The following is a 27,192-nucleotide window of genomic DNA, read 5'->3' as shown; positions in this document are numbered from 1 at the left end:
AGATGCTGCCTGGCCTGCTGCATTCACCAGCAACTTTTATGTGTGTTGCTTCAAATTTCAGCATCTGCAGATTTCCTCGTGTTTGCATTAATAGAGTAGGTAGTAGTTTTGTTTGCTACCACTATAGCGTCTCTGTGGCTCACCAGCATTATCTTAAACTAGAATAAATAATGCTGCGAATATGAGTGTAGAGTCCTTGAAAGTGAGTCTGTAGGTTGTGGAATCAGTTTAGAGTTGAGGTGTCTTAGATGTTTGACAGGATGGTGTAGGAGGAGATTTAGACCAAATGTTTAATAAACCATTAAACATTGCTGTTTAATAAACCATTGATGATTCACACAGGCACTGGAGGGTCAGCAAAGAATTGCCCATTTCCTTGAGTAATCAAAGGAAAAGTGGATCTTGATTTTCCATGTTGAGTGAACTGAACAGTTGTGCAAGCCTAGTTTTGTTTCCTCCTCCACTTGTCAGAGTTTGACCGCGCTTTGTTCTGGGTGTTGTGGAGCTGTTCCGGTAACTTTCAGCCATCGGATTCCTGCTTGCCTTGAATGGCTAACACCCAGAAAAAGCTGAGGAGCTCTGTCCTTTCCAAAAGTCAAATGCTGCTAGCGCAGCCACGGTAATTCACATCTGCTAGAGCACAGCCTCCAGCTAACAGTGTAGTTTTGCAGCCGTGTGCCAGCTGGGAAACTAAACTCACCTCTGGCAAGGATCGCTGGCAGGAGTGATATTAAATGAGGTGAACAGATTAAACCTTTGCCAATTGTTGCTGCTGTTCGTAACAGACATCAGCCTGGATTTTCTGGACTTTGTTGGAGAAGTAATTGGAAAAACATAAAATTAAAAATTCATATCGGTGGAACGCCAGCACAATAATATGTGTTTGCCTGTTTCAAATACTGGGCCCTTGGGAGGCATAGTTATAACCTTACCAGCAATATGGTTGTATGTCATCCAAGAAAGAATCCCCTAGAGAGTACCCCTTTGAGGGTGGAGAGTGATGGAAGTATTAGTAGGGTTGTTGAACCTGTAAGCACCTGATGCAGAAATAGTGTCCAACCTTAAACACTTAACCCAGTTACATGATGTTCCTTGCTCCAATATTTTAGCAGAGGGCTGTTCTAAGATTTTCAATGAGAAATCTCCTGCAAGAGAAGACAGGTAAATGTTATGTAAGTGAGTGAGCTCTCTGTCCGCTGTTGTCAGCTGCAGCCAGCTTAGTCATGTTGTGTGGTTCAGGGAACCCTGCTGGGTTTAACTGCATTGTTTTTAAGGGTAGTCCATGGTCATGATTCAGAGAAATACACACAAAATGTTGGAGGAACTCAGCGAGGGCAGAATGGTGGCACAGCCGTTAGCTTAACCCTTTACAGTGCCAGATGGGAAGATCGTGATTCAATTCCCACTGCTATCTGTTCTCTTGTCCTGTGATCACATAGGTTTCATTGAGGTGCTCCATTTTCCTCCCAACATTCTAAGCAAAGATGCACGAGTCAAGGTTAGTAAGATTTGGGCATGTTATGTTGGCGCCAAAAACATGGCAGCACTTGCGAGTTGAGTCATCGGGTGTGTTGATTTGGCATTCTCCTATGTTCCTGGGAATAAAGTATTAACCTTTTCAACCTTTCCCTATAACTCTGCTCCTCAAGTCCTGGCAAAATCCTTGTAATATATATTTGGTTGAAAATTACAGTACATTGCAGTAAATTAATCAGAAGCATGAAGTCAAATGAAGATATTTTAAGTAAAACTTGCATTTTTAATTAAGTCTAATGTTCTATACCAGCTATGCCTCGTTTTCAGCGGATTCAAAGTGCAATGTCCCTTCATCTGGGTCTGATTTAGAATTTAATGGTGAGTCCAGGGGAACTGACTAAAGTGTTTGAGTTCACTTGGAGGTGATAAATGTAGAAGCCAAAGACAAGCAGAAGATCAGAGGATTAGGTGAAACAACTTCCACATTGATCTACACTAGGGGTCACCAACCCGTCGATCACGATCGACCGGTTGATCTTTGAGACTTTCCCAGTAGATCCTGAAGAAAAATCAAAAATAAATACACAAATACTGTTGCAATGTGAGCATTATATAAGTAATACTAATTAGGATAATGGTAATATAGCAATATTTTTACTAAAAAGCTGTTTGCAAAGAGAGATTGTTTCCGGGTTGCGGGGGTTTAGTTCCGTTCTTTCTGCCCAGTGCGCATGTGTGTAGTTCCCCCCGCCATGCACCGAGTTTTCAGCGTAGCCTGTGCTGCATCAAAGTGACCCATCAGATTAGGTAACAGTACAGACTGTCGCAAACATCAATATACGGCAGTGTCTCCAACCTCCGGGCCGCGAAGCATGCAGGGGTGCAGCGGTAGTTGGGATGCACACAGCACACCTTTAAGAAAAAAAGCCAAAATAAACAAGCTAATTAATTAGGTGCTGCCTGGCACATAAATGTCGGCCCAGATCAGAGGCGATGCAATCAGCAATTGCTCGTGATATCTTGATAGCATAGTGGAGGCTCCACGAAAGAAGGTGAAAACATACAAATTCCATCCAGAATGGGAAGAGGAATTTCTATTTACCTTGGTGAAAGACAAGTGTGTATGTATGTTGTGCCACCAAACACAAGCACTGACTAAAAGAGGGAATCTGGAGCAGCACCACAACACCAACCACCAGGAATTTAAAGACACCTACCCCCCCAAAAAGCGCAACTCGTGCCTGGATAGTTGAGCTGAAATCGGGGTTGAAGGCCCAGCAATCGTTTTCCACAAAACATGCTGCTCAAAATAAGTCTGCTATTGAAGCAGCATTTCGTGTAAGTCACCTTTTGGCTAAACAAAAGAAGCCTTTTACAGATGGCGATTTATTCAAGGAAGCAATGGTCATTACCACAGAGACTGTTTTTAATGACTTTAAAAACAAAAACGGCATCACAACCGCAATACATAATATACCGCTTGGCCCTGCAACAGTGACAAGGAGGTTAGAGTCATTGTCAGAGGACGTGGATATTCTTCACTACAGTTCGATGAATCCCTGGATGTAATGCAAACAGCTCAGCTTGTTGTATTTGTTAGAATGGCTTTCCAGGATTTTACAACAAAGGAGGACTTCCTCACTCTTTTGCAATTAAAAGAAAGGACGAGAGGTGAGGATATTTACAATGAGTTTAAAAAAATATGTCCGTGAAAGTGACATTCCCATTCATAAACTAGTGGCAATTACTACTGATGGGGCCGAGCAATACGCGGTGTGCGCGTTGCTTTTATACCACTAAAAGTCAGTGCCTACTTCGGGTCAACTTATCTATGTGAAATTGCATTTTCACAGATGAAAATTATTAAATCTAAGTACAGGTGCTGACTTACTGACAGACACCTCACTAGGGTTGCCAACTTTCTCACTCCCAAATAACGGACAAAAGTAGCAGGCAAATCCCGGGACATTTGTGTTTACCCCAAGAAAGACTACCATGACCATGAAGCTTTGCGCGGGCACCAATTTGCGCATGGGCGTACGTGTTGATTTTTTAACCCCACGAATCGGTGTTGGCTTAATTTTCATTATTTCTGCTTTATATAGGCTGTGTAGTTATCATATCATTCCTGCTTTTACTATATGTTAGTGTTATTTTAGGTTTTATGTGTTATTTGCTATGATTTGGTAGGGTTTTTTTGGGTCTGGGAACGCTCAAAATTTTTTTCCATATAAATTAATGGTAATTGCTTCTTCGGCGTAAAGCATTTCAGCACGAAAGGTTTCATAGGAACGCTCCACCTTAGCGGAGGAAATACGGGACAGTTGGCAACCCTACACCTCACAGACTGTCTCAGACTGGCTGTCTGTAGTTATGAGCCAAATTTTAGGGAACTAGCAGAAAGTATTCAGCCCCAGTCATCACACTGAGTGCAACAGTCAATTTTTATTCATTTATTTTTCGTGTTGAAATAAAATTAAATAATGAAACTTAGAATTAAAGGTGTAAAGGTGTAATATTCTTAAAGAAAGACAGCTATGGCCTGTTTGATATGCTAGTTACAGTGTTTTCTTGTTTGAATTAATTTGAAAGTTTGACAAAAGTATTTTGTGTAATTCAAATACAATTCGCCCAAATAAAAGGCCTCAGATTGGAAGTACACTCTGAGCTGTTTTTTCTCTAAACGATTTAGTAGGTAGAGCTTGCTTTTCACTGAGGTCGAGGTAGGGGATCTTCAGCTTAAAAAGGTTGGTGACCACTAATCTACACGCACGAGTAACTGAGCTGCTGGATGGTGTGCCTGAGCCCTGAGAGGATGTTCTGGAGACTTGAGAGAGACTTGTTCTGGAGCTGCTCCGGCCTATGGTCAGGCCACACTTAGATCCCCTCCAGTTCGCCTACCAGCCCCGACTAGGAGTTGAGGATACCATCGTCTACCTGCTGAACCGTGTCTACGCCCACCTGGACAAGCCAGCGAGCACTGTGAGGGTCATGTTTTTTGACTTCTCCAGTGCGTTCAACACCATCCACCCTGCTCTGCTGGGGGAGAAGCTGACAGCGATGCAGGTGGATGCTTTCCTGGTGTCATGGATTCTTGATTACCTGACTGGCAGACCACAGTACGTGTGCTTGCAACACTGTGTGTCTGACAGAGTGATCAGCAGCACTGGGGCTCCACAGGGGACTGTCTTGTCTCCCTTTCTCTTCACCATTTACACCTCGGACTTCAACTACTGCACAGAGTCTTGTCATCTTCAGAAGTTCTCTGATGACTCTGCTATAGCAGGGGAGATGAGGCTGAGTATAGGGCTACGGTAGGAAACTTTGTCACATGATGTGAGCAGAATTATCTGCAGCTTAATGTGAAAAAGACTAAGGAGCTGGTGGTAGACCTGAGGAGAGCTAAGGTACTGGTGACCCCTGTTTCTATCCAGGGGGTCAGTGTGGACATGGTGGAGGATTACAAATATCTGGGGATACGAATTGACAATAAACTGGACTGGTCAAAGAACACTGAGGCTGTCTACAAGAAGGGTCAGAGCCGTCTCTATTTCCTGAGGAGACTGAGGTCCTTTCACATCTGCCGGACGATGCTGAGGATGTTCTACGAGTCTGTGGTGGCCAGTGCTATCTTGTTTGCTGTTGTGTGCTGGGGCAGCAGGCTGAGGGTAGCAGACACCAACAGAATCAACAAACTCATTCGTAAGGCCAGTGATGTTGTGTGGATGGAACTGGACTCTCTGACGGTGGTGTCTGAAAAGAGGATGCTGTCTAAGTTGCATGCCATCTTGGACAATGTCTCCCATCCACTACATAATGTACTGGGTGGGCACAGGAGTACATTCAGCCAGAGACTCATTCCACCGAGATGCAGCACAGAGCGTCATAGGAAGTCATTCCTGCCTGTGGCTATCAAACTTTACAACTCCTCTCTTGGAGGGTCAGACACCCTGAGCCAATAGGCTGGTCCTGGACTTATTTCCTGGCATAATTTACATATTACTATTTAATTATTTATGGTTTTATTACTATCTAATTATTTATGGTGCAACTGTAACGAAAACCAATTTCCCCCGGGATTAGTAAAGTATGACTATGACTATGACTACTATGTGCACTCAAGAAGCGATACCACAGAGAGATGACATTGTCCTCCTAAACCACCAGCTTCCCTGTGTGTCAGTCTCCCTCCTGTCTCCATCTCCCAATGCAACATGGATTTAAAATCTAACCCAGTCTTAATTTTGATTCTTTCTGTGAGCTCCCGTGATTCCTAGATATTTTGGCTTTTGTGTCAAATCTCCAGCTTCTGCCATGTTTGCTTAAGCTTAATGTCCATTCCTTTTCTTTTCTTAGTACGTGGACACAGATAATATTCTGACCAATAACCAAACACTTAGACTGCTGATGGCGGAGAACAAGACTGTGGTAGCTCCATTGCTGATCTCCCAGACAGCTTACTCCAACTTCTGGTGCGGGATCACTCCTCAGGTAATCAGATGCTTCCGCAGATTGTTCACCTGGAAGAGAAATTCTACTGTTGGTGGGTGGTGGGAGGGGGCACTGAAAATCTGGGGGGATTCAGCCATTCAGTACATCAGATGATTCATGGAGATGAGTGTAAAACAACTTGTTCTGGTCACTGAAGTGGAGGGAGGCGCGAATATTTGCTTTTGGGTCTTAATTTGCCCATTGTGTGAATTTAATGTCTAATATTTGTAACTAAGACAGTGTGTTGGCCTCATTCTGTGCTGACTGTGTATCATTGGCCCTATTGGTAAAGGTATGTGGTTATAACAGGATCACAAGAAAATACAAGCAAGATTAGGCCTGTTGGCCCCTCAAGCCTGTCCACCATTAAATGTGATCAGGGCTAATCTGCCTCATCTCTTCTGTGCCTGTTTCCCATAGCCTTCAACTCCCTGATCTTAATAATGTTTGTCTAACTTCTCTTTAAATATGATGTAGCCCCCTCGAACTGTTTGGTGGAGAATTCAAGATATTGGTCATTCTGTCCGCTTCCGTAGCTGTTTTTACCTGACTGCAGGATGTGCAACAGTGCTGTAGTCAGTGCCTCAATAGAGGGTACCAGAAGTTATGTACATAAATTTGCAACGTGTAATCTTATTGCAGGGGTGAGAAGCAATAGAGTGAACTTCTAGGATCCAAAATAAATTAGCAAACAGCCTTTGGCCGCTAATCTTGTGCCTTCCTGACTGCCTCAGCCTCTCAGGCCCTGCCTCATGTTGCTAAGGCTGCTGGCAGTGGGCCCCATTCCTCTCTGTCCCCGTGGTGTCCCCTTTGGGACTCCGAGTATTAGAACCCACTTCCATATCAGTGAGCCTGACCTTCCAGCTGGAATTTTGAGGTACCTGGGTTTTAGGGTTGCCAACTTTCTCACTCCCAAATAAGGGACAAAAGTAGCTGTCAAATACGGGACACTTGTGTTTACCCTGAGAAAGACTACCATGACCATGAAGCTTTGTGCGGGCACCTGTGTGCACATACATGACGTGCGCATATATGGCATGCGTGTGCGGGTATGTGCCGATTTTTTTTCTACAAATCAGTTTTACCTTAATCTTCCCGACTACACTGTACATACGTTATTTGTACTTTATATAGGCTGTGTATTTATCATCTCATTCCTGCTTTTGCTATATGTTAGTGTTATGTTAGGTTTTATGTGTTATTTGGTATGATTTGGTCGGTTATTTTTTGGGTCTGGGAACGCTCAAAAATTTTTCCCATATAAATTAATGGTAATTGCTTCTTCGTTTTACGCCATTTCGGCACGAAAGGTTTCATAGGAACGCTCTACCTTAGCGTGGGAAATACGGGACAAGGGTGGTCCCGTATGGGACAAAGCAATTTAGCCCAATATACGGGATGTCCCGGCTAATACGGGACAGTTGGCAACCCTACTGGGTTTAGACCTGCTCAGGAACCTGTGGCTGTTCATTTTAATGAATAGGAAGCTGTGGGTGGCAGCCAACAGCAGTCCTATCCCATGGATGGGAACTTGGTGGCAAGTGCTTGACTAATGGGCAGAACTTGTCTCCCAACTCCTGCATTTTTAAAAGGAATGGAAATTCTTGGAAATACTCAGCAGGTCAGGCAGCCTCTATGGAGAAAAAAACGAGCATTAACATTCCAAGTAGGTGCACTTGCTTCAGTTTCGGGTGGATGAAAACCAAAGGGGAGTTCAGAATCAGAATAAGGTTATTTATTAATAAGGAAATTTATTACATTGCAGCTGTAGTACAGTGCAAGATATAAAAATGACTGTAAATGCCATAAAAATAAATAGGGAAAAAGAGGAACAGTGAGGTAATATTCATTTGTTCTTGGACCATTCTGAAATCTAACGGCAGAGGGGAAGAAGCTGTTCCTAAAATGCTGAGTGTGCATCTTCAGGCTTCCATTTGTCCTCCCTGATGGTAAAAGTGAGCAGAGGGCCTGTCCTAGATAGTGAGAGTCCTGAATGATGGATGATGCCCTCCTGAGACATCGCCTTTTGAAGATGTCCTCAATGGTGGAGAGGCTTGTGCCTGTGATGAAGCTGGCTAAATGTACACGCCTCTTCAGTCCTGTGCCTTGAACCCTCCACACCATCCAGTGACGCACCCAGTCAGAGTGCTATGGTTTGTGGCAAGGATTAAATAGAAGAGGTGACAAGAGCGGGTCCAAAGACAAGTATCTGAAATTAACAGCAGGGAACGCGACGTGCAATGCTGGAAATGTGAGAGAAGCTGGCAGTGTAATATGTCTCTGCTTTTCTTCGGTCAAGGGTTACTACCGCAGGACGGCAGAGTATTTCCCGACTCGGCATCGCCAGAGGTTAGGCTGCTTCCCCGTTCCCATGGTGCACTCCACCGTCCTGATCGACCTGCGCAAGGAAGCCGCGCAGAGCCTGGCATTTTACCCGCCACACCCGGACTATTCCTGGGCCTTCGATGACATCATGGTGTTTGCATTTTCCTGTCGTGCCTCAGGTAGCCGGCGCGCGCGTGGGCAGGAGTCAATAGATCAAAGAGAAAGACAACAGAATGCTCTGATGTACACAACATAGAATCAGAATATGGTGTGAAATTTGGTGTTTTGCAGCAGTGCAGGCAACTATGTTCTCTCCCTCTTCTAACGTTACCTGATACACACGCTTTGAGTTTCCCTCTTTCATTCCATGTCCATTTGCTGGTTTTGACCAGCTTCCATCAGCTGAGGGTTGGAGAGGGATTTCATCCTGGTTTCTTCACCCTGACTTCCTCTATTTATGCCACTCAGGGGATCACATGCTTGTAGTGTGAATCTACAGGTGAAGGCTGAACAAGCTCAATCAACTGGATAGCCTCTTCCATAGTGGCTGAGGGAGCAGAGTGACTGACTGCTAGTGATGGAACAGTTCGCTGCTTCTTGTCTCCTGCCGACATGAGGGTCTCCATATATTTCTACTGGATAGTGCCTTTATCCCTTCTCATTCTCTGTCTGTTCACGTGGGCATTTTCACTTCCACGCTGAAAGTGACTCTTCCATTCCCTATTTTTTTTTCCTTCTTTTCACTTCACACCACAGCCCACCACCTCGTCCCACAACCAGGCACTTCTCAGTTTCCTTTTGCCTCCTTTGACTTTTCCCATTCATTGCTCCTCACCTCTAACCCTTCCTCTCTCCTCAACCTTTCTATATTGTTTCACTTCTGGCATCCATGCCTTTAACGGCTTGAGTCTGAGCTCTGGATTTCCCTCCCTCGCTGTCCCACTCTCCTTCCCACCATCCTGAACACCCCTTCCGTAGACTGAGCTTTACTCCCTTCTCTTCTTATCTGTTTTATTGTTCGGTTTTATTGAATAGCTCCCCAGCAAAATGACTCAAGGAAAGTTTTACTATGGTGAAGACACTTTATCAATGTTCTAACATGATCTGCAACTTCTTGGCATCTTTTTAAATGACTGGTTCTGGAACAAGTCCATAGTTAGTTAAGCCCATCTCCCCTACCAGGGCATAGTCCGCTGTCAGCAGCTTGCCAGACACCTCTGTCCTGGGATCGTAGAAGGTTGATTGGCCCTGTGGCTTTCACAGACTGTGGCTGGCTTTCACCACACGACTTTGAACGCCTTCTAGGCAAAGATCCTTCCTCTTCCAGGGATGAGGCCTTCAGAGCTTCTGTTGGATTTTATGTAGCACTGTTTTTGTTACAGAATAGGTTGCTAGCCCCATGCCCAAACCCCCTCCTTTCACAGTCATTTGTCTATGGTGGAGTTAATAAGGAACAACCGTAAGGAATAGGAATAGAATTAGATCATTGGGCCCATCGTCTGCCCTGCCATTTGATCATGGCTGATACATCCCCATCTCAACCCCATTCTCCTGCCTTCTTCCTTACATTTGACACCCTTATAGCCAGAACTTATATACTGTATGTTAGTCTATGTGAAACACAGGAGCTTGAAGATTTTAGTTTTGTTTTATTTAGAGATGATATTAGGCCCCGGAGTGATAGTTTAACTGCCTATTTGACCTTATTCCATGCTACTTCCGATGCTAATCTCAACATCCCAATCTTTCGATGAGACTACTGCCAATATTCTGCACCAGCTGTTGCGTGCCTGATCCCCATATGCTTTAATTTGACTCCAACCATCTTTCACATTCAGCCTCAATGTCTGAGTATTTAAAGCTCTGGGTGGAGAGTTTCAAAGCCTCACTGGGGCAATGAAACCTTTCTTCATTTCAGTCTTAAATTATCATCCTTTCCCTGAGGTTTTGGACTCTATGGCCTCTCTGAATTTTACACATTTTAATGAAATTACCGTTCATTCTAATGGACTGGTGAATACAGTCCCCGATACGAGAGATTGTTCAGATGCTGGTAATTGAATATAGTCCCTGTCTGCTCAATCCCTCTCCATTTTCCAACCCCTTAAGTGCTAGAAGTGATCTCTTAAATTTACAATGCACAGTCTCCAAAGGTAAACCATAGAACATAGAAAACTACAGCACAGTACATGCCTTTTGACCCATTATGTTGTGCCAACCTTTTAGCCTACACTAAGATCAATCCAACCCTTCCTTCCTACATAGCCCTCTATTTTTTTTATCATCTGTGTACTTACCTAAGAGTTTCTTAAATACTGCTAATGCATCTGCCTCTACCACTGTCCCTGGCAGTGCATTCCAGACACTTATCATTTTCTGTGTTTAAAAAAAAAATCTGACCTCTGACTTCCCCCCTCCCTATACTCTCCTCCAATCACCTTAAAATTATGCCCCCTGGTTTTAGCCGTTTTCGTCCTAGGAAAAGTCTCTGGCTGTCCACCTGATCTATATCTCTTATCATCTTGTATATGTCTATCAAGCTGCCTCTCATCCTCCTTCATTTCAAAGAGAAAATCCCTAGCTCACTCAACCTATCCTCATAAGGCATGCTTTCTAATCTGGGCAGCATCCTGGTAAATCTCTGTGCACCTCTCTAAATCTTCTACATACTTTCTATAATGAGGTGACCAGAAATGAACACAGTACTCCAGGATTAAAAAGTGGTATCATCCATGCTGTTGGTGTTGGTGGATCAGACTGGAATGACTGCCCACCCAAATCCTCCTCTTGTTCTTCTGTCTCCTCTGTTTTCAGTTCTTGTATTTGCCTGGGGATCTGTTGTTAGGCTCGGCCACTGAGCACGTTCAAGATGGAACTAATGGCATTTTCAGATGCTGGGGTGAATCAGGGAAAGCTGGGAGGATCATGGATGTTGAGCAAGGTCCCAAAACACCCACGAGAATTCAGAGCAACAGCTACAGTAGCCCTCAAGGCTAACTTGCTATTCAGTACTGCCTCATCTAATTGAATGGCTTGGGTCAAGAGGTCTCCAGCTGTTACATTATGTTTTTGATGTCAACAGTATAGATGAGAGTGGGCTAGTTCTGGGCACTAGGGAACTAGAGGCAGATTTGCTCAGTGGGGAGGAGGCTTTTGGTGGGTTGGGACAAAAAGTGCAAATATTTTAATTTTTAAAATTTACAACGTACAGCATGGTAACAGGCTCTTCTACCTCAACAATGCAGCGTCACCCAATTACAACCATGTGACCAATAGCCTACTAACTCAAACGTGTTCAGAATGTGGGAGGAAACCAGAGCACCTGGAAGAAACCCACATAGTTGTGGGGGCGAACGTACTAACTCCCTACAGACAGTGACGTAGTTGAACCCGGGGGCGCTGGTGCTGTAGCAGTGTTATGCTCACTTCTACTTTGGAAGATGAGGCTAAACAAATAGCCAGGCTCCAATCAGCCTCCCTGTTGCTTTCTTTTGCAGAGGTCCAGATGTATGTGTGCAACAAAGAGCCATACGGTTTTATCAACGTTCCTGGCAAGCCCCAGAGCACACTGGAGGACGACAACCTGAACTTCATCCATCTAATGTTGGACGCAATGAGTAAGAGCAGCTTCGAGCACAGTTTTTTTTTGACCCATCATTGATGTAGCAGAATAGGTATGCTAGGGAAATGAAAGTTATTGTGGGCAGCAAAAATACCCTGAACCCCTTCCATGATTCCCTGTTCTGCTATGTGATCGACAGTGACATGAACAGCTAGTCAGGATTGTTCTTGTGCTCCAGAATGATTAATTGCAACCTGGAAGCTATCTCTCTCTCATTGTCCTTCAGGAGTTGGAAAGACACCTTCTACTTAATGGAAGTTTAACCTCTAATGAGTTACCTTCCCCCAGATGATTAAATAATCAGTATGGTCAGTTCACTGTGTTCTAGGCCAAATGGTTTTATCTCATTTCATATTTTTTCATGCCTTGACAATAGAGGGAAGATGATAAACAAGACCAAATAAACCATTACAACATTTTAAGAAAGGTTTGTATTATTTTAAACCTTCACCGTCTTTATCGGTAAAAATGCATTGGGAATCTCTGTTTTTACAAATGTTGTTGTATATTGGAGAAGGTGTTTTCTCCCACAGTGAATCTGGATATACACTACAGACATCCAGAGGGCTAAAGAAAAGACGGGGAATGAAAAATACTTTTGCTGCTGTAAGATGGTCACTTTGGATCTTGGCGACCTGTTGTAGCATTGATCTTGACTGACGGTCATTGGTTGAGCAAAGTGCAGTGATAATTCAAGTGAACTTGTAAATGGGGGACTAAAACAAAGTGAAGGGAGGAGGTTGCAGCCTAGTTTTACTTGTATCCACAGTCTTCTGCCAGCTTCTTGCTAAAGTGAAGTAAACAAGCCACTGAAATCTCCCCACAATTGTTTGCTTTCTTTACTCTTTTAAAAAAAAACAGTATTATAAGTGCCACTTTAATGGTTAATGTGACCAATTGAATTATAGCCCAAAGTGGTGGAAGCAAATTTAGAACAAACTTTTATGTCATCTCCATAGTGTAATAGCATTAGGAATGCATTAACTTTCAGATGCAGTTTATATTAGAAAATTCCTGTAAAGTTGTAGAAATAGATTAGAGGGACTAGAAGGATTAAACATTACCATATGTATGCATTTGTTTTTGCAGAATCATTTTAAATTAAAATCAAATACAAACATGTTTTCAAGGATCGATTTTGCTTTTAAAACTTTAAAACAAAACAACATTTTTTTGTTTTAGAGTTTTAGAAGGGAAATCAATTTCTTAAAACTTTATTAAAATTCCTTAAAACTTTAGTTTTGTTTTAGAGTTTTAGAAGGGTAATCTATTCTTGAAACAATAAGCATTAATATTACAAAAGGAAGTTGCACATTTTAGTTATGCCTTAATTCGTATATTCTTTGTCATAACAATTTTATTTAAAATGCAGAAAGCTTGCAAAACCTCTAAGTTGCATCCTATGGAAGGATCATCATGTTCCTCTGCCCAGTCAGGATGCCTTGGATCTTGCTGTCCAGATTTGTCAGGCTGATGACTGATTTTGTCACACCATCTCAGGTCTCAGTCAGTGCATGGTCCCAGCCCCTGTAGCACCTCTGATAGCCCCTGACAGGGCAAAGATGTGAACTGAAGTTTGATCTGTCAGTGTCGTCACTTTTAAATCAGGTACACAAAACTGCTAAAATGGAAGTAAATAATAGACGTTCATAAACATTTTAAAAATAAGTTAATTCAAACACAGAAAAATTATAAAACAATTAAAACACCTAAATTAAGTAAAATATTTGTTTCAAAAGACTAAAAGACTGCAAGTTCTGGAAATCTAGAGGGACACACAAGATGCTGGAGGAACTCATCAAGTCAGGGAACTTCTACGGAGAGGAATAAACAGTTGACATTTCGGGCTGAGACTCCTTATCGGGATTGTAAAGGAAGGGGAAGAAGAACGTGGGGGGAGGAGTAGGAGTAGGGGTACAAGCTGGAAGGTGGTAGGTGAAGCCAGGTGAGGGGGGAAGGTAGGTGGGTAGGGAAGGGACGATGAAGTGAGAAACATAGAGGTGATGGATGGAAAAGACAAAGTGCTGAAGAAGGAGGAATCTGAAAGGAGAGGAGACTTAAAACCTTTGCTTCCTAATTTGCAAGTCTGAAATCCTCAATAGATGAACAAGGTCTCCGATCAAACCTTTGGTCAGATATCGTGCAGGATCCCAGAACAATTCCTTCAGGATTATTACCAGTAAGACTGTATCTTACTGGCAGACTCGTGTAGAATCCAGTGATGGCCCTCCATCGCTCTGTAAGACCTATAGTTCCATGGAAGTTCGGGTTAGTAAAAGCTGGAGCCATGGACTCCAGCCAGTGAAATTTACCACATCATCACAATTGCAAACAACGTATCTTCGCCCATACTGTTTCTAATTGAGGCACATGAAGCAGAAGAATAATAACTGGTCAATGCTTGTATAATGCCTCTGAAATTTGGGGCAGTGACTATAAAAATCTGGAGAACATCCTTTCCCTTTTAACAGTTAACAAGAAAAATATGTGTGTGTCAGGAAACTGAGACAGGTTGTGGTGACATGTTGTCTGTCAAATGATTCCAGTTTTCTCTCAGTAGTTCCCATTTCTTTTTCATACCTTTCGTTTAAGGGATTGTAAATTTGCAAAAATTCTCATTTTGTTCAATGCGACTATAGTTTAAAGTGTAACAGAGTGGCAGCATGTTTAATGTCTTGTGCTGAAAAAAATTTTGGCAGTGTTTAAAACTGTGGGAAATGATCTGCTGGAGGTACTTAGTGGACGAAGCAGAGAGGAAGAGAACTGCTGGTGTTTTGAGTTGAAATCCGCTGAGTTCCTTCAGCAGATTGTTTTATGCTTGAGGTTCCAGCATAGTCTCTCTACGTAAAGAGGCGGCAATGTCTCCGTCAGGCTGGGAGTGAAATCGGTCAGAGTGCACTGGGCCTGATGAACCCATGTCTCTGTTTTAGCTACAGGGTAGTGAGTGATATTTAATGCTTGTGTAAATATTTTTGGATATTTTTTAGATGCACAAGTCAAGAATGTACTGGTCGTGCTGCGCTCTGTGTTGAAGCTTCCTTTAAGTGATGGTAGAACTGTGTTACCTGTATAATGCTCTTTGGGTCAGGAGAACTGGTTCACTGGAGTAAGCAGTGTGCTACTGTGGAGAAGCGCAGTCACTGTGCTGACATTCCAGTGCAGAGAGCACAGTGCTGTCAGATGTGAACTCCTTCTGATGAAATATTCAACTGAGTCCTGGGACTGTTGCAGAAAGAAGGGTAGATATCCATAAGCTCCTGTCTAATGTTTATCCCTTAAATATATTGCCATTTTTGGGGAGATTTCTATCCACAAATTGCTGTTCTTTCTCCACTGTAACCATAGTAACCATGCATCTTAAGGGTTCAATGACTGTGAAGAATTTTGGGGTGTCATGTATCTCCTTTCTCTTCTCTCTACTCCCTTTTTGCAGAAGATCCCATTTAATCCCCAGGATGCACATTCCCCCTTCTCCCAACACTAGTCCCCACCCCGTCTCCCCACCCCTCTCTACAGCCCCTCGACATTCACAATCTCAAACCTGCTGGAGATGCGTAACGGGCTGGGGTCGTGAGTGTGGAGGAGGATGCAAAGGGGCTTCAGGGTCTCAGCAACAGGCTGACTGGGTGGGTGACAATCAAATGAAGTGGAAAATGTGGGACCATCCACTTTGCTACATGTAACGGCAGAGCACTTTTTAAATGGTGAGAGGCTGATGTTCAAGGGGACTGGGAGTGCCTGTATAAAAATCACTAAAGGCCAACATATAGGTGCAGAAGCCAAAGATGGGCAAATGGGGGAGGGTCTGATTGTATTTGAGAAGCAAGAGGATAACCAAGAAAAGAGCGGTGTCTTTAGGAACCAAAGGTGTAATTTGTATATAGAGTCAGGAAGTATAGGGAAGCTCTGAAATGAATACTTCTCCTCTGTATTCACTTGAGAAAAACAATGTGGAAGGTAGTGAGTTCAGGGGGGGATATGTAGATAATTCAGAACAGGTCAGTATTAAGGAGGACGTGTTAAATATTACTGGCTTACAAAAAAAAGTTAGTGATTCTCCAAGGCTATATAATGAATTTATCCCAGAATACTAAGGAAAGCAAAGTAGTAAGTTTTTGTATCTTTATCAGCCAGTTGAGGTGCTAAAAGATTGGGGATAGCTAATGTTCCTTTGATTAAATGGTGGTAGAAGGCTGAAGGAAGTAATAGGTATTTTCCTGATTGGGAAGTCTGTGACCAGTGGTGTACTGCAACAAGTGGTACTGGGATCTCTGCTATTTTGTGATATCTATAAGCAACTTAGATGTAAGTGTAGGTTTTCCCTGGGTGCTGTGATGTGCTACCACATTCCAGAGACGGAACGGTTAGTAAGTTGATTGGTCGCTGTAAATTGTTCCGTGATTAGATGAAGGTTAATTGGGGTTGTGGAGTTGCTAGGACCATGTGGCTGAAAGGGCCTACGCTCACTAAATAAGTAAATAATTGAGATATAGATCAAATGAAAAGTTGTGAAGCATTGGCAAGTAGAACTTATCCCAACAAGTGTATGTGATACAATTTGGGAAGTGAAATAGGGGTAAGACATGTACTGTTTGGATTGGCTGGGTTTGTTTTCTGTGCAGATAGTGAGGCTGAGGGATGAATTATAAGAGTTACAGGGTAGATGAGCAGAATTGTTTTCCCTTTGGTAGGGGGATCACAAACAGGAAGGCATTGGTTTAAAGTGAGAGGAGAGTTTTAGAGAGGAGCTGAGGGATTTTTTTTTACATTGAGAGAGGTTGACATGTGAAAGTGATGGCTTCAGATCCAATGGCTATGTATCAGAGACAGGAAACAAGCACTTAAATAACAGAACATAGAAGGATGTGGAGGATTAATGTATTTGGGCAAAGTGTTTGGCATATGGATGTGGTGGGTTGCAGAGACTAGCTCTGACGTACATCTTGTGAGCTACAGTTTCAGAAGAAGGGTTTGGCCAAACAAAGTTACTGCTGGTAAACATTTCTTTCCTTGGAGGGTGGTGAACCTATGGAATTCTCTGTCCTGGGGGGGCTGTAGAAGTTTAATCATTGAGTTTATTTAAATACCGCTGAGGTAGAAGTTCAGTCATGGTCACGATAAATGGTGTAGTGGACCTGAAGGCCTAGATTCTTGCTCCTATTTCTGATATTCTCCCTGGCTCACCTTTTCCCCATACCTTCTTCCTCAGCCCTTTGGTTTTGTTCTTCTTTCTTTTTCAGTGCTTTGAGAGTGGGATTTAGGGTGAGAGTGAGACTTTTCTCCCTCATATCCCCACGTCACTAGATTGTTCCTCTTGTTACACCAGTGCCCCTGCCAAAAGATCTACTGACTCTCTTTCTCTGCTTCCGGATTGGAGTTGGCAGAGAGAGAGAGAGAGAGAAAAACACATTTTGGGAGTGCCGTGTTGCCATGCTCTTTGAAGTAAGGCCAGATGTTTGAATGAACACCCCAGGACAAAATAGTTGAGGTTTATGCTCTGACAGCCAATGGATTTCTTTGTAGTAAATTAAATTCTGATCTGACATGCAGAGGGGCAGGAAACACTAGTCAAACTGTACTGCTGTTGCATTAAAGTAAAGAAATAGCAGACACAATACTTAAAAGCTAATTGAACTATCCTCCCTGTGGCTAACAGGGCGAAACACAGATCCTGACTCAGAACTGTAGCATGTTAACCAAAATAAGCTCCAGGTTCAACCCTGGTCTGGACTACGAGTTAACCAACCTCAGAGAGGGTAGTGTTTCTTCAGTTATCCCTACTTAAGTCAGAAGAGGATCATGGGATAACCATGGTGCTCTCTTGTCAATAGTAGCTCCTGCTAAAGAATAGCTGTGTGTGTGTGTGTGTGTGAGAGAGAGAGAGAGAGAGAGAGTGAGAAAGAAAGAAAACACCATTCTCTCACTATAGAATAATTTGTTAATTCCCTATCTTATCTCTCATACACAACAGAAGACTCCTTGGGGTAGATGTAAGTGGGGACTGCACAGAAGAAATAATAATGGAAGGGTTGTCGAGTTAGTCTGTTGATTTCTCCATGCTAAAGTGTACTTGGTCCATAATTGTCTTTTCTTGTTTCTGTACAGACATATCCCTATTCTAAAAGAAAACATGACACCGGACTAACCAAAGGTCTGGAGCTGGACCAAATATGATCCCAGTAGTGAAACTGCTCAGCATTTTGTGCAGTTATAAGGAATAGCAGTCCTCAGTAATAAACAGATTTCATCAGTTTATATTTCACTTTTCATGCTGAGGGTTCCTTAGCATATTTGCATTAAATCAGAGCCTGACTTGAATGATAGCCTAGTCCATTGTCCACTCTGGTAGTTCAGCCATTGAAAGGTGTCACGGTTGGTCTGCAGGTGCCTTTGCTAGTGAGAGGAATCAGGAATCAGCATGCTCTTGGTTGTTTCTCAGATTTTCCCTGTACAGGGGGGAAGGAGAACCGGGGGCTGGATTTAGATGGCGAAACAGTCTGTATAATGGGTGCTCCAGGAGCAAAGTGGTTAGTGGACGTTATTATAGCTTAAGACGTAGAAGTTTGGAGTTAAATCCCGGCATCCTTTGTGAGGCCCTCCCCATGAAATACAAGGGCTTTCTGGGGGTGATCCAGTCTCTTCCCACTGTCTAGAGACGTACCAGCTAGTAAGGTTAATTGGTCATTAGGTTAGGGGTTGCCGGTGTTTGCTGGGCTGAACAGCTTGAAAGCCCTGAAGGGTTGATTCCACAATGCATCTCTAAATAAATAAATAACAAAGCCGGCGTCCTGGATTTGTGCGTGAACGTAAACAGAAATAGGACAAGGGTAATTGGCTCCTGGGACTTTCCTGCCATTCAGTAAGATCATGGCTGATGCAATCTTGCCGTCAGTAACAGTTTTTCCACTCCCTCACCACATCCCTTGATGCTGTCAAAGTTCAGTTGTGTCTACTTCGGTTCTATTCAATGACAGTTCTCTGGGGTAGAGAATTGGAAACACTCGTGACCCTCCATTGGCGAGGAATTTGCACATTTTTTTCTCTCTAGGGTGGAGCAGTAGTGTAGCATTTAGTGTAACACTATTACAGAGCAGCAACCTGCGTTCAGTTCCATCGCTGTCTGTCAGGAGCTTGTACGTTCACCCCTGACCACATGGGTTTCTGTTGCATTCCAAAGGCTTACGGGTTAGGGTTAGAAAGCTGTGGGCATGCTACGTTGATGCCAGAAGCACACAAATGCTCCAGCACGTCCTCGGACTCTGTTGGCCATGGATGCAAATGTTGCATTTCACTGTATGTTTTGGTGTTTTGATGTACGTGACAAATGAAGCCAATCTATTTTAAATGGTTGACCATTTAACATGAAATTATGTCTCCTGGTTCTAGTCGTGCCCTCCGAGGGAAGCCAACATCTCAGTATCCATCCTGACAACCTGATGTGTCTTAACAGCATCACCTCTCATCATTCTAAACCGAAGTGACATTAGAAGCTTAAGCTGCTCAATATCTCTTCATCTGACAACACTTCCATCCCAGGAATGCTAGTGAGCTTTTCCCACACCATTTCCAGTGCAAATGTTACCATGAAGCGGTGTGATACTTTAATAGAATGGGGGTGAGGAGCAACATGTGCATCTGCACCCCAAAACAGAGAATGCAAAGTCACCCCAAAGAGAAGTCCTACTGCTTCCACTGTTACTGATTTAGACTGAGCTGAAGTGAGTTTGCAGATATCAGACTGGAGCAAGGGTCTGAGCCCAGTACCGGGTCCCTGCTCTGATTAGCCAAGAAATGTCTCTTGTTTTTCAAAAGATTAGATCAGATCAGCTGTATTTGACACGTCTACATTGAAACGTACAGTGAAATATGTCCTTTGCGCCAATGACCAACACAATCCAAGGATGTGCTGGGGGCAGCCTACACGTATCACCATGCTTCTGGCACTAACGTAGCATAGCAACAACTAACTCACCCTGACACAAACGTCTTTGGAAACTGGAGCGCCCAGAGGAAGCCCACGCTATCACTGGGGAAACTTACAAACTCCTTAAAGACAGCAACAGGAATTGAATCCTGATTGCTGATGCTATGATGCATTGGACTACCATGTTGTCCAGTTTGCTGCATTGTGAACTCTTTTCACCTGCGTAAAGCCGATCAGCTAGGCCTCTGCTTGATTCTTACTCTTCAGCCATAGGCCGCTGATTGAGGCCCCTTTAGACAAGCTTTTCTCTCTGGTTGTGGCACTTCACTCGGAGGTGTCTGTGTTGGAAGTAAGGCCCAAGCTGATTGTTCAGTAGTCCTCAAATACAAGAGGGTGAGCGGAAAGAAAACCATGCCAACAATTTTCAGTGCAGCGAGCCAAGTAGTGAAGTCACGTCACAAAATGAGGCTGTCTTGGCTTTCAGCCAGGCCTCTCGGGATTTATCAGGATGTTCAGGATGCAGAGCGGCTGAAAAACTTAATAGCTCTGGAATTCTTACATCTGCAACTCAATCGCTTAACCAAGCAATCAGCCAGTTCTGGGAAACATATTGGACCTATGTGAAAATTGGAAGATAAGTTCAAGCCTGACTTTAGATAATTGTTCCCTCCAATACATTTAGCCTCCGTCTAAAACACTGATGCTCCCGACACACTGAACCACAAAGCAATTGGACCCGAGTTCCTTACCCTTGATCACCATGGTTCTTGATTAGGAAGAGTATTTAACAGAAGACCCACTGTCTCACCAAATGTATATGAATTTGTTAAGTGCCTGTACATTAAATAGCATCTTGTGCATAAAATGCATCTGAATATATAGTTTAGCATAATAATCAGTGCAGATTACATAGCAGTCAGTTTATATTTGAGTCTAAAAGTGTTATTACGTTCAGTGTATAGATATAATACAATGTGTTTTTGACCTGGTGAATAGTACATAAAATATCTATTGATATCTTTAAATATTTGTATATATACAGTCAATGTGTTATATCATGTGGATGATAAGTTGACGTCATACCTATTGAAAGAACTGTATGCTAAAAGATGTCCTAACCATGCTTGAAGGCATGGTAATGTTTTGGATTGGACAGTGTCCATTTTCAGGCATAACATGTTACATTTCACTCACCAAGTGAGGTTCACCCAGGCAAACAAGGGCACCTAGTGTGATGAACAAAGGTGATGCCCTTGCCTGGCTACAGCTTACTGGAGTATTGGGTTGGAAATATAGCACTGGACTTTTGTAAAGATACCACTTATTCTGTTTGTGTACCATGATGTCGGAGGATTGTTGACGCTGATTCTAACAAGTTAAGTTCAAACTTCCCTCGGGAGAGGGAAATATGGCGGAGCTCGTAAACGGATGGCTGATCTGAGGGAACAGTCATTCCCCTGTCCAGACCTTAGCAATGCCTCAGTGACCACTGAAGAATATGTAACTATCACAAAATATATCAAAATTCTAAAGGGATGGCAGACTGCAGGAGCACTTGTCACTAGTTTTAAAGCTCGGTTCATCCATTTTATGTGCAACCATATTGTCATCTGTTGTTGGGATTTAGAAGACAAAACGTGTTGTCTTTCCCCCTGCAGTTTTTGGGCCCCCGATGTCACCATCACAGTTCACCTATCTCCCGCCCAGGTATCCGGATAAGATGAACTTTGATGAGGTAAGTATGATGCAGAGCAGGTGGGTTTTCTGAGGGATTCGGCTCTCCCCATAAGATGCAGTACTGTATTGGAAATGAAGGGTGAGAGAGAGTTTGACTTCAATCGTCCAGTCCTGACCCTGACAACCACACTGATGCTCAGCCCCTGGCCCTGGACAAAAGGATATTTCGTTATGACTGCAAACTCCTCCCAAAGGTATGGCCCCCTCTACTCATATAGTTATGCACGGTGCTGTCCATCTGGGTTTTAACACCAGGCTCCTGAACCAGCATGAATAACTTCTGAACTGATTCTACAACCTACAGACTCACTTTCAGGACTCTTTATAACTCATGTTCTCAGTATTACGTTTTTTATTTGCAGTTTGTATTCTTTTGCAGATCTGATGTCTGTCAGTCTTTACCTCAATGATTATTTATGCATAGTTTTCTGTAAAATTTTATTGTATTTTTTTTTCCTGTAAATGCCTCCAAGAAAATTAATCTCAAGATTGTAAATGGTAACAGATACCTACATTGAATATGCATTTACTTTGACCTTGTTCATGCTAACCAAGATGTTTTCCTGTTAGTCCCACTTGCCTGCTCTGGGACCACATTCCTGTAAACCTCTTCTATCCACGCACCTGTCCAAATATCTTGTAAATGTTGCAATTGCACCTGGCTCTACCACTCCCTTTGGTTCCGTATATCACCTGCTATATACCTCTGTATGTATCCTCTGCACTCGAAGTTTTGGTCCCTCAGCATAGCCTCTTTCCCTACCCAGAATCATAATCAGAATCAGGTTTGATATCACCCAGCATATGTCGTGAAATTTGTTGTCTTTGCAACTGTAGCAGTACAATGCAATGCATAATAATAGAGAAAAAATAGTGAATTACAGTGTGTGTGTATATATAAGCTAAATTAAATAAGTCGTGCAAAAATTTTAAAAAGTATTGAGGTAGTGTTCATGGGTTCAATATTCAATCAGAAATCAGACGTTGAGAGGATACCAATAGAATTTGCAAAAACTTCCAACCACCCACTTTAACTTGTGCTGTGGATAAGTGCTAACAGACTGAGCCTGTGTCCATGCTGAAACTACAATGTCTTTCAATGATTATATTAACATCCAGACAGCTTATAGATATGTTTAACAAGGACCAACTGGTTTAGTACATTTTCAGTTCTTCTACCTTGATGCTGAAACAAATATTGATGTTAGGATAGTAGTCAAATTTCTAGGCTGGGGCTACTTGTCTAAAAACACTAAATTTTAAAATATCACATCAAAATATTTTTTTTAATTTCTCTTTTACCTCTTGTTATTTTGTTTTTATCAGACATACTCTTACACAAAACCCAATTTCTCAATCCTTCTGGCTTTCATTCTATAAAATGGTAATGGTGATTTTTTCCAGCTGGGTTAACTTGATGATGCAGTGGACTTGTACAAGTCTTGACAAGCTTGTTGCCATCAGGTTGAATTTTGAAAAATGGTACTCAAAGACAGGTAGCATGATTCTTGGCTTTCAAGGGTTTAATTAGAGGAGTAAGATATAATGTGGAACATTCTAAAACTGATACAAGTGTGTGTGTGTGAGAGGGATGGTGGGAGGACAGGGATATGGAACTGATAGGAAAGCTCTTTTAAATAACAGGCATGAGTACTTTGGCCTCCTTCTGTGCTGTAATATTCCATGGTAAGAACCAACCTATGTAGATGGTCGGTGATGAGATATGAAGGAAAGTTTTCACCAGTACTCCAACATTGAACCTGCTAAGTTTACAGAGTTCTTCCATCAGAACATTCAGGTTAGAGAGGGCAGATTGCACTATCCCATTACAATGCCTGAGCTATATAGATTAAACATGGAGATACAGCTGTATGGGACCTGAGAAGTGATCCTGACAATCTTGGTTGAGGGAGAGTGTGCTTTAGTTATTCATTCCTAACTCTACCATGAGCGGTCCCAAGCCCGGCTGCAAAAGGAGGACGGTTGGGCCTGGGGCTAGAAATCTCATCTCGTGAAAATCCAAAGCTACGGGAAACATTAATAGAAGCTCCAAAGGCCTCATCCCTGTGAGAAGAAGGATATATCAAGAAGATGGGTTGCACCTGGAAAAAGCTTGAAGGAATGTCCCAGGACTGAGGACTCTGGTGAGCTGTTGTCCATGTCGCCAGCTTATACCCCAGTAGGGGTGATGGGCATCTCATTCCGACGATGTGAGCTTTTATTTTCCATTCCTAGCTATCCTTTATCAGACTGAGTTGATAGGCTGTTTCATTACGCAGGTGAGATCAGCTGCATAGCTATGTATCTGGATATGGGCAGTAGGTTTCTTCCATGAAGTACTTTTGAATAAATATCCAGCATTTTCCATGATTGAGATAACCAGCCTTTCATTACAGGTTGTATTTAATTAAATAAATTTGAATCTCCCAAATGACAGAGTGGGATTTGAAGTTCCTCTCGACTGATCATCCAGGTCTTTCATTCACTCCGGTATGAGTTAACTATGAAATCCCCACACGTCCCTTCTTTGTCATAACCTGATGTCCATCCAGAGGCTCGTTTGTCTACTGAATTCATTTGTCAAGGGATTTTATATTAATGTAACCAATGTACTTGTCTTATTTTGTGGCAGGTTTATCTAATAAACCTCAAGCGGCGTCCGGATAGACGGGAGAGGATGCTGCAGGCACTGTACGAGCAGGAGATTGACTGCAAGATAATAGATGCAGTGGATGGAAGGTCAGTAGGTTTCCTTTCCAGGTGTACAAGTCTCAGGGAAGGTAAACTCAATTGGCCCTAAGGGTGGGAATCAGAATATTGACTGCCGTTCAGCAGGACCAGAGACAATGTTCAAACTGCCCATGTGTTCATCCTGCTGAGAGGCTAGAGATTTTCTGACATGACTGGGAGAGGAGTGCGACTTTTCAGCACGCTCTTTCTCCACTCATCAGTACCAGGGGCTGCCTGTCACCAATTGTGGGATTTTGCTCTGTGCTTGTATTTGAATGAACAATGGGCATATGTAGTCCGGTGAAGCATAATTTCAACTTCCACCTCCTCAATTAGTGATGGAGTTACACAGGTCTGATTAAATTTGCATTTAAGTCCTGGGCTGAACTGTGCAATCTTCTCAATTCTGAATTAAGATAATATTCTTGGGAGGCTTCATAGTGGAAAAGTTAAGCGTGGATCTTGCTTCAGGGCAGGGCCAGATGTCGTCTCCCGGGAAGAATATACACGGAGAAAGAAAGTTCTGGAAAAGGAACAAAAAATTGAGAAGAGAAATACGTTTTATTGCTTCTTGCGATCAAATGTGGACAAATACAACTCTCCAAATATGCTGATAAGTTTATTTTACTGAGGTGCCCAGCCCCTCGCTGCCACAAACCATATCATCCACCCTCTTCAATTAATTTAAACCCTTAGCTGGTTCCCTGACTGAAATATAAAATGCAATGTTTTGGGAAGGGTGGATAAGCCCACAGCCCAGAATGATTGCTGTGGGAGGAATAATGAATTAGTTTGTTGCCGGTTGAGAAAATGTGGCTGCAATTTTTGAAATTAAATGCACCTCGGGCAAATGAACTGTGTGCCAAGTGGAGAGAGTTAAGCTAAAATCAGGACTTTCTGTTTTAAATTTCATGTGTGGCTAACCATTTTTTTGTATTTAGGATAATATATGCCAATATAATTTAACAGATCTGACTGAAAACTGAAAAGGAATGTGGTTTACAGCCAAGTTTAACTTGATCATTCAGTGAAGACTGAAGTTAATTATTTTCCTTTCTCCACTTTCTCCGTCTGCCCTTAGAGGTTCTGGCTGGTTTCACACTGACTCCATTTCTTACCTCACCATTGTGGTAGCTCTGTGTCAGGCTATTCTGTAGTGGGAGGCAATGCTGTCTGCCAGATTCAAGTATGATTGGTTGTGTGTATACCACTCATGGTTGACTCACAGTCCCCAGAAGCTCATCCCCTTTCCAATCCTTATGGACATATATAAGGCATAGAAGCAAAATTAAGCCATTCGACCCATCAAGTCTGTGCCATTCCATCATGGCTGATTCATTATCCCTCTCAACCCCATTCTTCTGCCTTCTCCCCATAACTTTTGACTCCTTTACTAATTAAAAACCTATCAACCTCTGCCTTAAATATACCCAATGGCCCAATATACCCAGCCGTGACAATGAATCCCACAGATTCACCATTCTCTAGCTAAAGAAATTGTCCTCATCTCTGTTCTAAAGGGATGTCCTTGTATTCTGTAGAAAAGGATTAGTAAGTTTGATAGATTCCCTATTGAAGAGGGAATTTTGTGCTTCACCAAAAAGTGAAGGGTCTATGTCTTGTGCTCTTCTTTCGTTCCCATACAACCCCCTTTCATCCACCCCACTGTCATATAAGCCACTTACCTTTCCAGTTCAACTATGTTCCTAGGCATATTTTCTGCAGTCTGATTAACATCATTTCATCCAGTGTTGTTTACCTCACCCATTCCACCGAGTGGCTTATTCACCACGAGGGCTATTGCTGTGCAACACATACAGAACTGTGTAAAAGTCTTAGGCATCCTAGATTTTTCTATATGGTTTCAGATGGTATGGCCGACACAGAGCCCTGATATCAACATCATCAAGGCTGTCTGGGATTTCCTGGCAAGACAGAAGCTCTTGAGATAGCCAAAGCCTGCAGAAGAACTGTGGCAAGTTCTCCAAGTTGCTTGGAACAACCTACTAGCTGATTTTCTTATATAACTGCATGACAGTACTCACTAATATGAAAGAACTGTTGTTACTTCCTCTAATTTTTGGGAAGTTGAAGACACTGCTAAAACATATAGCTCAGAATGGAATGTGAATTCACCTGTACAAGCTTCATGTTGGATTCTTCACAGTAACTAATTTCCTGTATGTTTTTCCAAGTCTGCACACATTTGTTGCCTCTCACTGACCCGGCGTTGGTCCACACTGGGGCATTCTCCAAACGATGTGCGTGTCCTACTGTACCAACCAAGTGTACATTCTTTTTTTAAAAGCCTAGATGCTGATCGCAGACAAGATTATTTAACTGTTTGGGAGGCAAATCCATACCAATTCCTGTTCTCATCTCACACCAGATGTCAGTTTCCTCCCCATTCCAAAGTGGTAGGAGTTAGTAGACTGATTGGTTACATGCGGGTAAATAAGCAGCATGGGTGGGAAGGGTCTGTTACCAGGCAGTATCTCTCAATGAATAAATAAATATATTAGTCAGCGATAATAAATCTTATTCTGACTGCTGTAATGAGCCAACAGAGCTGAGCTGGGACAGCAGAGAGGAGGAGGGAATCTTGGACCTCCCTGTTAACAAATAAGTGGTCTACGGTTATAACGGCCTATTGAGTAAATCTCAGAAATGCCTGTAAACATTTCAGTGTTGCTTTGGAGGACTTGCCAACTTGAACTCTGGAAGGTCCCAGTCCAGTGTTGGCTGAGGACTGACTTTAAAATCAGACACTTGGACACCTTGTAGCCTGGCTTTATGCTGGCATCAGGGGGTCTTAAAGGGCCTAGTGTAGAAGCAGAACAACATCAGACCTGTTATCTCATGGAAAAAGAAGGAGCCTGCTGTAAAG

At 42.7% G+C, this 27,192-nt stretch overlaps 1 protein-coding gene across 1 annotated transcript in view; it reads left to right on the top strand.

Moving 5' to 3' along the window:
• Positions 1–27,192, top strand: part of LOC134360082 (procollagen galactosyltransferase 1-like) — a 198,020-nt gene that overhangs the window by 131,102 nt on the left and 39,726 nt on the right. The window contains exons 11-15 of the mRNA XM_063074163.1: positions 5,833–5,967; positions 8,267–8,471; positions 11,790–11,909; positions 21,497–21,573; positions 24,208–24,314. Coding sequence (XP_062930233.1) covers positions 5,833–5,967; positions 8,267–8,471; positions 11,790–11,909; positions 21,497–21,573; positions 24,208–24,314 — 644 coding nt within the window. The remainder of the gene's footprint in view (positions 1–5,832; positions 5,968–8,266; positions 8,472–11,789; positions 11,910–21,496; positions 21,574–24,207; positions 24,315–27,192) is intronic.

Source organism: Mobula hypostoma, chromosome 21 (genome assembly GCF_963921235.1).
Source record: "Mobula hypostoma chromosome 21, sMobHyp1.1, whole genome shotgun sequence".
Classification (NCBI taxonomy): Eukaryota; Metazoa; Chordata; class Chondrichthyes; order Myliobatiformes; family Myliobatidae; genus Mobula; species Mobula hypostoma.
This window is presented reverse-complemented; position numbering and strand designations above follow the sequence as displayed.